Source organism: Calliphora vicina, chromosome 3 (genome assembly GCF_958450345.1).
Source record: "Calliphora vicina chromosome 3, idCalVici1.1, whole genome shotgun sequence".
Taxonomy (NCBI): Eukaryota; Metazoa; Arthropoda; class Insecta; order Diptera; family Calliphoridae; genus Calliphora; species Calliphora vicina.
In genome coordinates, this window is record NC_088782.1 from 129,573,151 (window position 1) to 129,585,714 (window position 12,564).

The window sequence follows — 12,564 nt, forward strand, 5'->3', positions numbered from 1 at the left end:
CTAACCACGTTATCATCAAACTTTTTTCTTCCACTACCAACTGTGTGTTTTTTGTTGTTGCTGTAACTTCTTGCTTACTTTTGGTTGTAAAATCGTACTAATGCAAAACGCATGCCTTGAGTTTTTGTGTGTTTTGTTTATAAATAATGGAAACTTGGTTTTATTATTATTGTTGTTATTGTGGTAGCCAACATGTTGTAGAGACCAAACAGCCAAGTTTCAAACTACAACCAAAGAGTACAAACAAAAACTAACTAACTAACATTCATTGGCAACATTAGCACGAGTATAAGCCAAGAAAAATCCAGCAACAAACAGTCTTTGACGGTTGAGCAACGTGAAAAGATGTGTTTCTGCTATCTGTTGAAATGAAATAAAGTTTAACAAATAAAAGAAAAAAACGAAAATAAGAAAAAAATAACAAAGCAGAAAGAAAATATCTTGAAACGCCGCGTACCAAACGAAGTGTAAAAACGAAACCAAAACGCGAAAACGAATCTTTTGAAATTGAAAAACCAAAAAAAAAAAAATAGTAAACAACAAAAATAAGAATCGCTAAGAAAGCCGATGCCAAGTTAGCAACACACGAAGTGTAAAACAAGCAAAAAAAAAAAAACATAAATGTGGCATGGTTTAGGCCAAACACGAAACCAAACATTCAAGTTGCATACAGTTTAGTTTTAGACCATCAACATCAACAACAACAAGATCAGCTGCAGCAGCAGCAGCAACCAAGTGCAATTTTAAATGTTTAGCTAGTGTGGATATTTTTGAGTTGTTGTTGCTGTGGCATTGTGGATAGTTTACGGTCATTTGTGCAGTGTTGCAACATAAATGCATTTGCCCATGTGCATCAGTTAGGCATGGTCCGTCACGAAAGACGGTCGATGGCCGCAACTGCAACCATAAATATAATGTGTGCCAAACGTAGAAAAACGCGGAGTTTACGAAATTCTTTAGTATCTTGGTTCGCTCTCCTCATCTGTTTAACGCAATTTCATGACGTGACATTGGCCTTCGACGACGCGGAATTGGCCCACTATGCTAATGAGGCGGATGTTGCGGGTGTGGGACGTACCGCACATGAGCCAAGATTCGGAGAACGTTTGCTACCGTTGCGCAAAAAGACAAACGTGAACGTTAGTGGGAATAATAATCGCAATTTGTTGAACAAATCTCTGCTGCAAAATACGCATGCAATAAGTGTGAGCACAGAAAAAAGTGTAAATAGTCTATTGAAAAGAAGTAATTATATAGTGAGTCAGGAAAGTGACATAAAAGTGAGATTGAATAAAAATCAAGTGACTAATAATGATAATAACAAACGCAATAGTGCAGAGACCCGACCCGAAGCGTTTACGCTGTCGGTAGCCTCTTTAGAAGATCAAACATTTGAAGCTGTAACACCAGCACCGTCTCGTAAGAGACAAGCGAAACAATTAAACAGAAGAGAAGACATAAATATGGCTGAAGCGGTTTTAGTGGCCAATGTTTCCAAGGCAGATCGTTTGGTGGAAATGTCCACAGAATTTTTTGTGGTGCCAACAAGTTCTGCATTGCCACCAGCCAGCACTTTGGTGCCCTCAAGAACGGGTTCCAAGGCCAGAGGATTACCCAACTTTATACAGCCTTCGATTACAGCTCCTGGAGGACCACGTTCGGTATTAATAGTGGCCCCAAAAACAGCGTCCGGAGCTAATAGTACAGCCACACCACCCACCATAATATCGACCCTCCATAACTTTACCGGTTTGCGTAAGGAACCCTGGGTAGTGCCGGTATTAGTTTTGGCCTCTTTAACCATGCTGATGATGGCTGCTTTTGAAATATTTGTGCTGTTTAAGGCCTGGAGAACCTCACCCTCTCGAAGGCATCTTTTTTTGGGACAAATGCTGCTTTTAGGTCTGTTTGCCTGTGCGGGTTTGGGAGCCATTATAACAGCTCAACCCTCTTTGCTGACCTGTGGCACCATACGTTTTGGTGTGGGTGTGGCCTATGCCCTGGTATTTGCAGCCTTGTTGGTGAAATGCGTATTTCTTATTAGTCTTAATGGTGGTGTATATTTACCGGCCCCCTATCAGGGTTTGCTGCTGCTGTTTGCGGTGCTTATACAGGTGGCTATAGGAGCTCAATGGCTGATAACATCGCCTCCGGAATTATTTACCCTATCCGTGCCCTTTGGTACCAACAGTTTATTGGCCTCTACCATGACAACTCAGTCAGAGCACACGTCCTCATCATCATTTTCTTCCATGTTCCATGCCGCCAGCACACCTACGGACATGTATGCTCGCATTACCACAGCGGGCACAGTATTAATACCCTTGTGTAAAACCCAATTCTCCGAATTCCTATTTTCTCTCATCTATATAATATTCCTGATAGTATTTGTCTCCGTGTTGGCCATTAAATCGCGAGGCATACGCGATAACTACAGAGAAGCTACCTATATTGGCTTGGCCATAGGCGGAGCCATACCCATTTGGTTGGGTTGGATGTTGTGCGGTTTGGCTGTGGCCGAACGTCATAAAGATGCTTGCATAGCATTCGGCTTGGTAGCCACCTCTGCTACCGTGTTCCTGGTAATGTTTATGCCCAAAGGCAGACAACTGGCAGCCATGGGCAAGGAGGGCCTCTATGTGGAGGACAGAGAAGAACAATTTAGTTCTTTAAGTCGAGGCGGTTCGGGATATTCACCCTCATTCTTTCACTTTAAGCCCATTAAATATGGAGTAATGGGAGGCGGCGGCGGAGGAGGAGGAGGTGGATTTCAAAATTCAGCTTCTAATTCAGGCAATGGTGCTAATATGAAACATTCATCGAATGGCTTAAATGCAGGAGGTAAGTTCAGCATTTAGATTTTCATAGTTTCAAGAATTCATAAAGCATGGTAATTGTTAAGAAAAACAGAGAGCATTTTGGTAAAATCATTACTAAATTGTTAAGAAAAACAGAGAGCATTTTGGTAAAATCATTACTAAATAATAACTATTTGACAGTGATTGTTAAGGAATTGTTAATTTATTTTGTTTATCACAAACGTAACACTTTCTATTCCCTGGCATATACAGGCATTTGAATTATTTGTTATACATTTTGTTATCTAACATTGATTCATTTATTATGGATTACTTAACCTTTTTCCCCTGACTTCATAAGCTTTTTCACATGCACTCACTCACGCTCTGACTTACAATTCAGTCAGTACTTTCGTTTGCTGCCTTCATGATGGCATAGCAAATAATGCTGGTGGTTTTTTTTGTTAATTTATTTTCATGGCAATACAGCAAAAAGGTTTTTATGCGTGTTGCACCGTGAAACAAACACAGCAATAAGTAGCAATAATATAAGGCATTTCAAGCAGTACGTACGTTAGAAGACTTAAACAGAAAGAAGCTAACAAATTACAAGTATTTTGTTAGTAACCGTAATAAATGTTAAATAGTTTCTTTTAGCTTTTTGCCAACTTTTTTCAACAGTAAATTAACTACAATTTTTACTTCCTTCTTCTTAGTTTTATTTGCTGCCAGGGCCTAGCTAAATAATTCAATGCAATTTTCTTTTCTTTTATTTTCTTTTTGTTATTTAAAAGGGGCAGCGGGAGTGTGCAGAAATATTTGTAATGCTATGTACAATTTACAATTTAAAAATATGTTTTTATTATGTAATTTTGTTTGTTTTTTTTCTGTAATATTATTATTTTTACATAGTCAAGACATCATTAACAAAAAAAGTGTTCATTGCATAAAATAGTAGTGGGAATTATAAAATGAAAAATGCATTTGTTTAGTTTTGTTTTGAAATATTTTGTTATGAAATTGCATTTCACACGTTACGCAAGCCAAACAAAAAAAAAATACATTAAATAATAATGAAGTAAAAAATATATTGTGGAAAATTGCTGTAATTAATTAACAAACCATTAAAAGTTTAAACACTTACTAAAGCCAAGAATAATGTGTATTATTAATTTAAAGAAATTTAAAACGCTTCAATAACCAGCAATTTCAAAGAGTCCCCAGGCGAAATTTAAAGGTTTTCCAATATTTGCAAAAGTCAAAAGCAAAGAAATATGGTTTAAATGGAACTCAGCTAAGATTTGTCTAATATTGAGGGTATATTTTAAAAGTTGACTTTAAAAAAACGAATTTTACAATTTCCTCACAATTTTGATCAGAAGAAAATTTTTATGCTCATACCTTCGTAATCGGATATTATGATTGATGATAAAATTTAAAAAAAAATGTCACAATGTTTTCCAAACAAATTGCTTACGTTTAAAAAAGTTTCGTTTTATTAGATAAGTACCCTAATAATATAATAGATATATGAATTTAAGTTAAAATTTTTGATTTGAAAATTAAAATGTCCCCGTAATTTCCAGACATATTTCATACGTTTCAAAAAGTTGCGTTTTATTAAATATTTCTCTTAATAAGATTTATTTTATGGAAAATTGTCATACATTTTAATAGTAATTATTATAATAATCATAATTTCGTAATTGTTTATGTCGCTTTAACACTTTTGCTTTTGTTTCGTTGTGAAAGTGTTAAAGAAAACATCGACATGAAAAATTATTTTATTTATAATTTCATTATTATACGATGTATTATAAATGCAATTTTTTTTTCATTATTAATTTTTTATTAAATCAAAATATAATAACAAAATTATTTAATTTGAAATAAAATGTACAATACAAATGTATACAGTGAAGGTCAAATTTATAAAGACAAAAATTAAAAATGTCTAATGTAACACTTAGAAATATTTACCTGAGACCCAATAAAGCTAATATGTTTTCATACCAAAATGTTGTTCAACATCTATGCAAATTTATCTTCTACCTTTCTTAATTTATTTCAAGTTTACTACAATTTATTTGAAATTCTACATGACGTCTGTGAGAAATATGGACATTTTCACGATCAAGAACGCGACATTATAAATTTACAGATTTTCTTTTCTGTTCACTTTTTTCATCGCATTTTATTGGCAATATGTCTAGTGCAAACTGTTGGTTTTGGTTTTAATTTAATATTTCCAATATTTTAGCAAAAAAACATGGAATCTAGAACACGTAAAATATAAAATTTCTTTTAGATTACATCTTGAAAAATATAAAAAAATCAGCAAATTGTAACTAAATTTTTTAGAGCGATTCTTTTTTAACTAAAAATATAATAATATGGCTTTCTGTTTCATCTTTAGTATGATTTATCATGCGACATTTACGAGGCGACATATTTTGTAAGAATTAGTTTCTAATAAGGATTAGTTTTTTGGTTTGTCATACTTTTTATATATTGCTTCAATAACTTTAACTCTTTAACTAATACTACTGGTAATAAGTGGTCTGCCTTCTTTACTTTTCAATATTCATTACAATTTAGTGGATTTTTTTCACTTTGTTCGGCACACGTATTACCTATCTACATGAATTTGTATGCATATCAAAACAATAAAATCATTTGTTTTTAAAAAAGATACCCTTACGATAGCGAATGCGACACACTTTGAAAATCCTAAGAAAATGTTTAGTGGGATTATTATATGCATGACGTCTATGAGAATAATGCAGATTGTCACGGTCAAGTACGCGACATTCGTAAGCCTTTAAAGTGGAAAATATAAAGAAATTTATAGATTTTCTATTATTTTTATATTATTCGAGACATTTTAGGGGCACTATGTCTAGTACAAAAGCTTGGTTTTGTTTTTCTGATGTTTCCAATATATTGAAAAGAAACATGATATCAAGAACGAGATAAAAAATATAACTTGTTTTCGATTACATCAATTTTCTTAATTTTTTAATGCGAATAATGTGGTTTTCTGTTTCAAAATTATCATGTTGAAATATTTGCATTTGATTTGTTTACAGTCTTCAAAATGATTTATAATGCGACGTATTTCCTAGTCACGTTTCTATTTCTATGGTTCGTCATACAAATAGCTTTCATATACTGTTCTTAGTGTCCGAGATATATTCAAAAGTATTTTAAAAAATTGTGATAATTGTGGTTTTTTAATCATATCTCTGCCATTTATAAAGTGATATTTTTGATTTTCAATAACTACATTCTCAAACGTATATCTGAAATAAGATTTGGGTCCCTCGCAGAGTTGTTTTGTATTTCACATTTCAAAGTATTTAAACAATGTATATCGATACAAAATATATTGAAAAACAAATTGCACTTGTATCTACATAGTTACTATCCCAAATCAAGTATACGTTTTTTGCCCACCACTGTACCATCATTACAAAACGATACAATTAAAAGCCATTAAAGGCGAAAACAAGCTAAACCAACAACAGCAACAAAGTAGGAAAAACTATACAAAATTAACACCTTTACAACAAAGTGTTAATTTAACACTATTTACTATTGTTGTTTGAGGTAAAAAAAGTCACTATTTCAATGTTGCTGTCATAACGCCACAATAATAAAAAGCAAAAGTGTAAACAGACAACCTAAACCAAAGCAAACTAAATTAAATATACTACCTAACAATAGCTAAAATAACAATAATAATGATAATAATGACATTTTAAAACTAAAACTCTCAAACACGTAACATAAACACAAAATAATGATGGTCAAAGTTAAGACAAAGGTTAAGGTGTTTAAACACAAAACAAACAAAAAAAGCTATTGCAAACTAGGACTCATTAAAAGTGAATTAAATTAGTTAGGAAATGTAACAGAAAAATAATAATAAATAAATTAAAGTTTTATTAAAAACTGCAGGCTTGTTAAATTGAAAAATAAGAAATAAAACTAATATGAATAACAATAGTATTGAATTTAAATGCAAATTATCAAACAAATAATAAAATAAAATAAAAATACATGCACTTGTATAAATTATTTATTTATGTGATTTTATTCATTCATAGCCATAAACAATGGGATTGAATGGAAATGGAAATTGCTGAAGTGATGTGTCTTATGTGTTGTAAAGTATGCCAAGAAATCATGTATTACATTGAAAATACAAAAATTTAATTGAATCTGGCAAATAAAAGAAAGTCAATTTAACAACTACATTGTTTTGGCTGTTAAGGCTATGAAATAAACAAAATTTGTTAAGCAAATTAATGAAATCTAGTCCTATTACTATGAAGTACTTGCTAACATTTAAATTTTCACTATTTCAAATGAAAGTAAAAACAATAAACAATCTCTTTAAGTTAATACTACAATATATTTTCAAAGTTGGCTTAAAAACTAGTACTCCTTTCCATACTTTTACTCAAGTTAATAAAATGCCAAATCATTGTTTTGGCTGTTAAGTTACACCATGAGCCAACAGCCAGCTAAAAAAAAAACAAAAACATAATAAAGCAAAAAGGGAAAATTAAAGAAAAACTACTCATGTTTACACTCTTACTAGTTTAACAGACAATGTATAGATAGATACATAGGTAAGAATAGGTATGAATATGTTTTATCCATGTCTGTTTATGTTTAGGGTTTTCTTTTCTCTGCTTTTGTGTCAAAACATGATTGTGGCAAAAGACAAAGATAAACGAAGCGTAATTGATGTTAGATACAATAACCAGACTTAAATACATACCACATACGTTTATACAAACTACATATTGTTTTGTATACAATTGCAAGAGGTTGTATTATTTTTGAACACCTACACTGAATCCAAAAGTCTGCCTTCTTTTTTTGTAAACTTTTAGTCTCAATGTTGTTTGTTGCAACAGCTGTTTTTTTGTTGTTGTTGTTATTGTAATTAAAGTATTATTTTTGGAATAAATTATTTTATAAAAAAAAACTAAAGTTTGTATTATCAAAATGTTAAAAAGTTGGGTTAATGCATTGTTTAGGATTAAGGTCACAAATAGTTTATTATTGAAGTTTTAAGTTAAATCAATATTTAGTTATAAATAATAGGTTAAATACATTTTTTATAGATCTAAATTTTTGTCTAGACAGATTATATTCAATTTTGATAAATATTTGTAAAAAAAAAACTGAATGCATCTTGGTTTGATTATAAATGATTACTTAAGATTAAATAAATCTTGTAAATATGTCACTGTAACAATATTAATTGAAGAGGGTTTGCTGCAGAATGTAGATTCTGTAATATGTAGATTAAATCGCTCACTTTGTTTTCTCTCTCATTGCTCAGCAGATTGTAGTCAAATTCTCAATTATATTAAATGTTATTACGTTTATCATCACAAAACAGTGGCTTACTTCTTTAAAAAAAACATATTCTTTTAATTGTAAATAAAAGCGATCAGTAGTTTAAATTTGTAACAACACAATAATTTAAATAGTCACTCTCTTTTAATACACACACTTTAAAATTTACAAGAATACACTGGTATTTCAGTTGATATTCTGACTCACTCAAAACTCGCTGTTTTATTTATATACACAGCGCCATCTTCCAAAAGTTTCAGGAATAATCTAACGGAAATAATTAGAATGATCTATTTTCACAATGAGTACCTAGAGCTTTTAACACTTTCAATGTTAATGTTAGCAGCAATGTTAATAACAGCGTGTTATCAACATTATTGAAAAGTAGAAGTTTCTACTGATGGAAATATTTTAAACCACGATGAATGTTGCAAGCAGCCGTTACAGACTGTTAAATTCATATTGATAATGCAATTTCGTAACAATATATACTTATTATATTATTGGTGTTTCTGAAATGTCTTTAACCCATCTAGAAGCTTGCCAAAGTTTAAACATACAGACGGATATTGTCCATCGATATTTAAACAAGTAAGAGAGCTATATTCGGCTAGTCCGAATCTTATATACCCTTCACCAAATTATACTTTAAAATAAACATTTGAAACAAAATTTAAAAAAAAATTCAAAAATTTTTAAATTCCTTTTTTTCAAAATTAGTTTGTAAAATTTATCAGTGAAACAATTTTTTGGCAAAAAAAAATTGGGGTTAAAAAATATTTTTACCGATGTTTACCCATTGTAAATCCGACTTACTATGGCCTTATATTCGTCGTTGCAAAGGTCTTTAAAATATCGGTCTATTTGTGTTAATAACTTAGTAATCCAGATATAGATAAAAAATCGAGGTTGTTCTTTTTTTTCCTTATATCTCATATAGATATGGACCGGGTCTATAGCGGATAAATTGATGTATGAATCATATATAAAGTTATTTGTGGGGTGTGGAAAGATGATTTAAACACTCATGGTGAATGGTATAAAAAAACTAAACGCAGTGAGTCTTTGTCATCGAAAATCAGACAGAAATTATCAAAAATATTAACGATTTTATTCCAAACTCAAAATTATTACATCTCAAAACATTATTATTAGTAGCCCTCGTACAAATACAGAACAAAACAAGTGTTAAACCAATTGTAGAGTTTTTTTAAAAAAAAAACTTCATGTAATACTGCTACACGTTTTATGTAAAACAAAAAAGACAAAAACTTAATTAAAGTTATTGTTTCATTTCCTAATTTCTTTTGCAAGCTAGTCATTTAAAGATTATGTTAATTAAGAATTTACAAAAGATTTATAAAACAAAAGATTTGTTTGAAACAAAAGCTGGAAATAATTTAATGGCTTTATTATTACCAGAGGCACAAAGTTGGGGGAACACAGTGATTTGGTAATTTCGTTTGCAACAGATATGTTGGTAAACCCGAACGTTTGCCAAAATATAAATTAATTTGCATTTAGAATAAAATAAATTGTTTTTAGTAAATCTTATTGAATTCTCGAATTCTCCTATATTTAAAATATTGTGTCTTCGCATTTTTATTATAAACATTGTGGGCATTCAAAATGCATTTAGCATAGACACAATAAACAAGTAAGCGAAGACACCATATTTTAAATGTAGGAGAATTCTTTGTTCAAGATAAGATCAAAGAAACATTAACCGTTAATGGTGTATTATTTAGTTCCTCAAATATTTGAACAATGTGAACTTGCCTTAAAAAAAACAGTTAAAAGAGATGAAATTTTCCATAAATACTAGTAATTAATCATAAAGTTTATTGGTTTAAAATCCACGCAATTTTTTTAAATTGTAGTTTTTAAGTACTATTTCTAATTGCTATTAACATGATTAATATGAAATTTATGCGGAATTTCTGATTAATTAATTATACTATAAATAATTTGTACAATTATTTTTAGTAACGTAATACAAAACATTAAAAAACACTTATAAAAAACAAAAGATTTCAAGAAACAAACTTGTTTTTTAAAACTCTTTTTTTGGGTATTAGGAAATCACGTGTGTGGTTTTAACATTTAGTTCCTTAAATACAAAATAATAAAAACAATTATAATAGAAAACTCTAACAAAAACCGGAGTTGTTTAAAATACTTTAACATGATTAACAGCACTTAGAAAAAACGTAAAAAACATTTTGATGCAAAATTAATTTAACCTTCAACAAATAATATTTTAGTTATTTAAACAAATAAATAATTAAATAAAAAAATAGTTCAGTAATAAATGAAAAAGAAACAATAGTAAGATAATTAAAGCTATAACAAATCCTCTTATATTGTTATTATTACAATTTATAAAGAAATCATGTTCAAACATGTACAAACATGTATGAATATAAATTTTTTAAGGTGCGTACTAAGCTGTAGAGATAAACTTTTAATTGCATAAGCAGCTTAAGACAAAAATGCGATAGATACATTTAATAAATAAACTGAATATGAAACGCCTACATATAAAGAGATTTTAATAGAGTATTGTAGCTGGTTTTAAATGATGGCGGTTCTAACAGCTTTCGAGTACCTAACATTAAAAGTGTTTTAAAACAAAAATTATTTTAATGAACAACAACAAAAAAACACTCTTCATAAATTCCTCTAATTTGCCTTGTGGCATAAAACTAAAAAAAAAATATCACGCACTCTTTCTTATTGCTGATGTCTTAAATAGACGTGGCTTAGAGTAGAAAACACCAGCAAGTACTTACAAAAACAACGGTTTATTTTATCATCTATTACTTTTAATACTTGTTTAAGAACGCGTATACATAATCATGCAACAGCTCTCAAAAAAAAATCATTATGCTCACACGTTTTTAAACAAGTTGTTGTGTTTTATTTGTGGCATGGATGTTGCAGTCTGTTTTCTGACTTGCCATGCCAGCCTGTCATGTGTTGCTAACATTAATGCACCAAAAGTAAATAAGAAGTTTGAAGTTGTTAAATATTTCTAGCTTAAATCATTCATTAAAGTTGAGCTTAAAACATTGAGTGAAATTGATATAGTTTTAGTCGTTACACGCTGCATTACCAAGTGCTTTACTGTGCCTTGTATAAATATGTTGTAAAAAAAAACCAGAAAATTTTCTTAATGAATTATTCTTTCATTAAATCAGTTGTTAAATAGTGCATTTTGAGCTGGGAAATGAAAATTAATTATATTTTTTTTTGTTATTATTCCCTCTTTTATTAAAACATTTCGTGTTAATTTTTCAAGATTTTATTTTAACTGTTTCAGCTTTTGTTCAGCAATTTCTTGGTCTTTTATCTTCTATTTTATCAGTTCTGTTTTATTCTAGACTTTCTTAAATGTAAAAGGAAAAGTGTTTCTATAATCTATCTTGCACTTGGAAATTACTCACTCTAAAACCTCTGAAACAAGAACCAGCAAATGACATTAATTCCATTTCATTTGTTTTTGTTTTGAGTTGTAAATTCTATTTTTTTTTTTTAACTTTTCTCTTTATATTGAAAAGGGGAGCGTGCGTTTAAGCTGTAAATTATTTATTCTTTTGTTTAGAAAATTTCATTTTTATTCATAGCTTTTTGTCTTGTTTTTATAGTGCTTTGGGAATGAAGCATAAAGGTGTCAAATTTTACAGTTAGCTTTAAAGAAAAGAATTCAATTTCAGTTTTAATTATGAATAAATTCTCTCTATAAAGTAAGAGTATTATTATGTTCATATTTCTTTGAAGTTTATCTATGTTTTTTTATTGAAATGAGAAATGTTTGTCTTTAGCTCTTATTTATGTTTTTGACCTTTGCTTATTTTGAAAAATGTTAACAAATATCATTAAATATATTCACAAATCACAAATCATCAAAGCTTTAAGGAATTTTGACAAATATTCAATTGATTCTTCTTTAATAGCATGAACCATAAACCCTAGTTTCTTACATTTAATTATTTTCATCTCACTTTAAATTCTTGGCCATAAAATTTTATTAAACAGACATTTTATATCTAAACAAAAATGCTCTATGCCTGCCTACAATTGCAACTTAAAAAATGTCAATAACAATAAAATTTCAACAGATCAGAATTCAAAATGCAAAAAAAAACGCAAAATTGCCTTTACAACAATTTGCTGGCATAAATCATCACAGTAAACACCAACAAAACTCTAAACAGGGATGGAAAAACTTACAAAGAGAAGGAGCAAGAGACAGAAATACAGACGGACATACATACAGGCCAGTCAATAAGCCAGCAGGCAATTGTATAATATGTTTATGTGTCCTTTTGGCATTGTCGAAGTTTTTCTCAACACCAGCACTGATCGATTTCATTTATTGCCTCAAACG

General features: G+C 29.9%; 1 protein-coding gene across 2 annotated transcripts in view; it reads left to right on the plus strand.

The window, feature by feature from the left end:
• Positions 1–208: 208 nt before the first annotated feature.
• LOC135953584 (uncharacterized) overlaps positions 209–12,564 on the plus strand; it is a 35,020-nt gene continuing 22,664 nt past the window's right edge. Inside the window, exon 1 of one of the 2 annotated variants that reach the window (XM_065503535.1) lies at positions 209–2,841. In XM_065503535.1, the coding sequence (XP_065359607.1) occupies positions 864–2,841 (1,978 nt within the window). In that variant the 5' untranslated portion in view covers positions 209–863. The remainder of the gene's footprint in view (positions 2,842–12,564) is intronic. The other variant, XM_065503534.1, reaches the window with a different exon arrangement.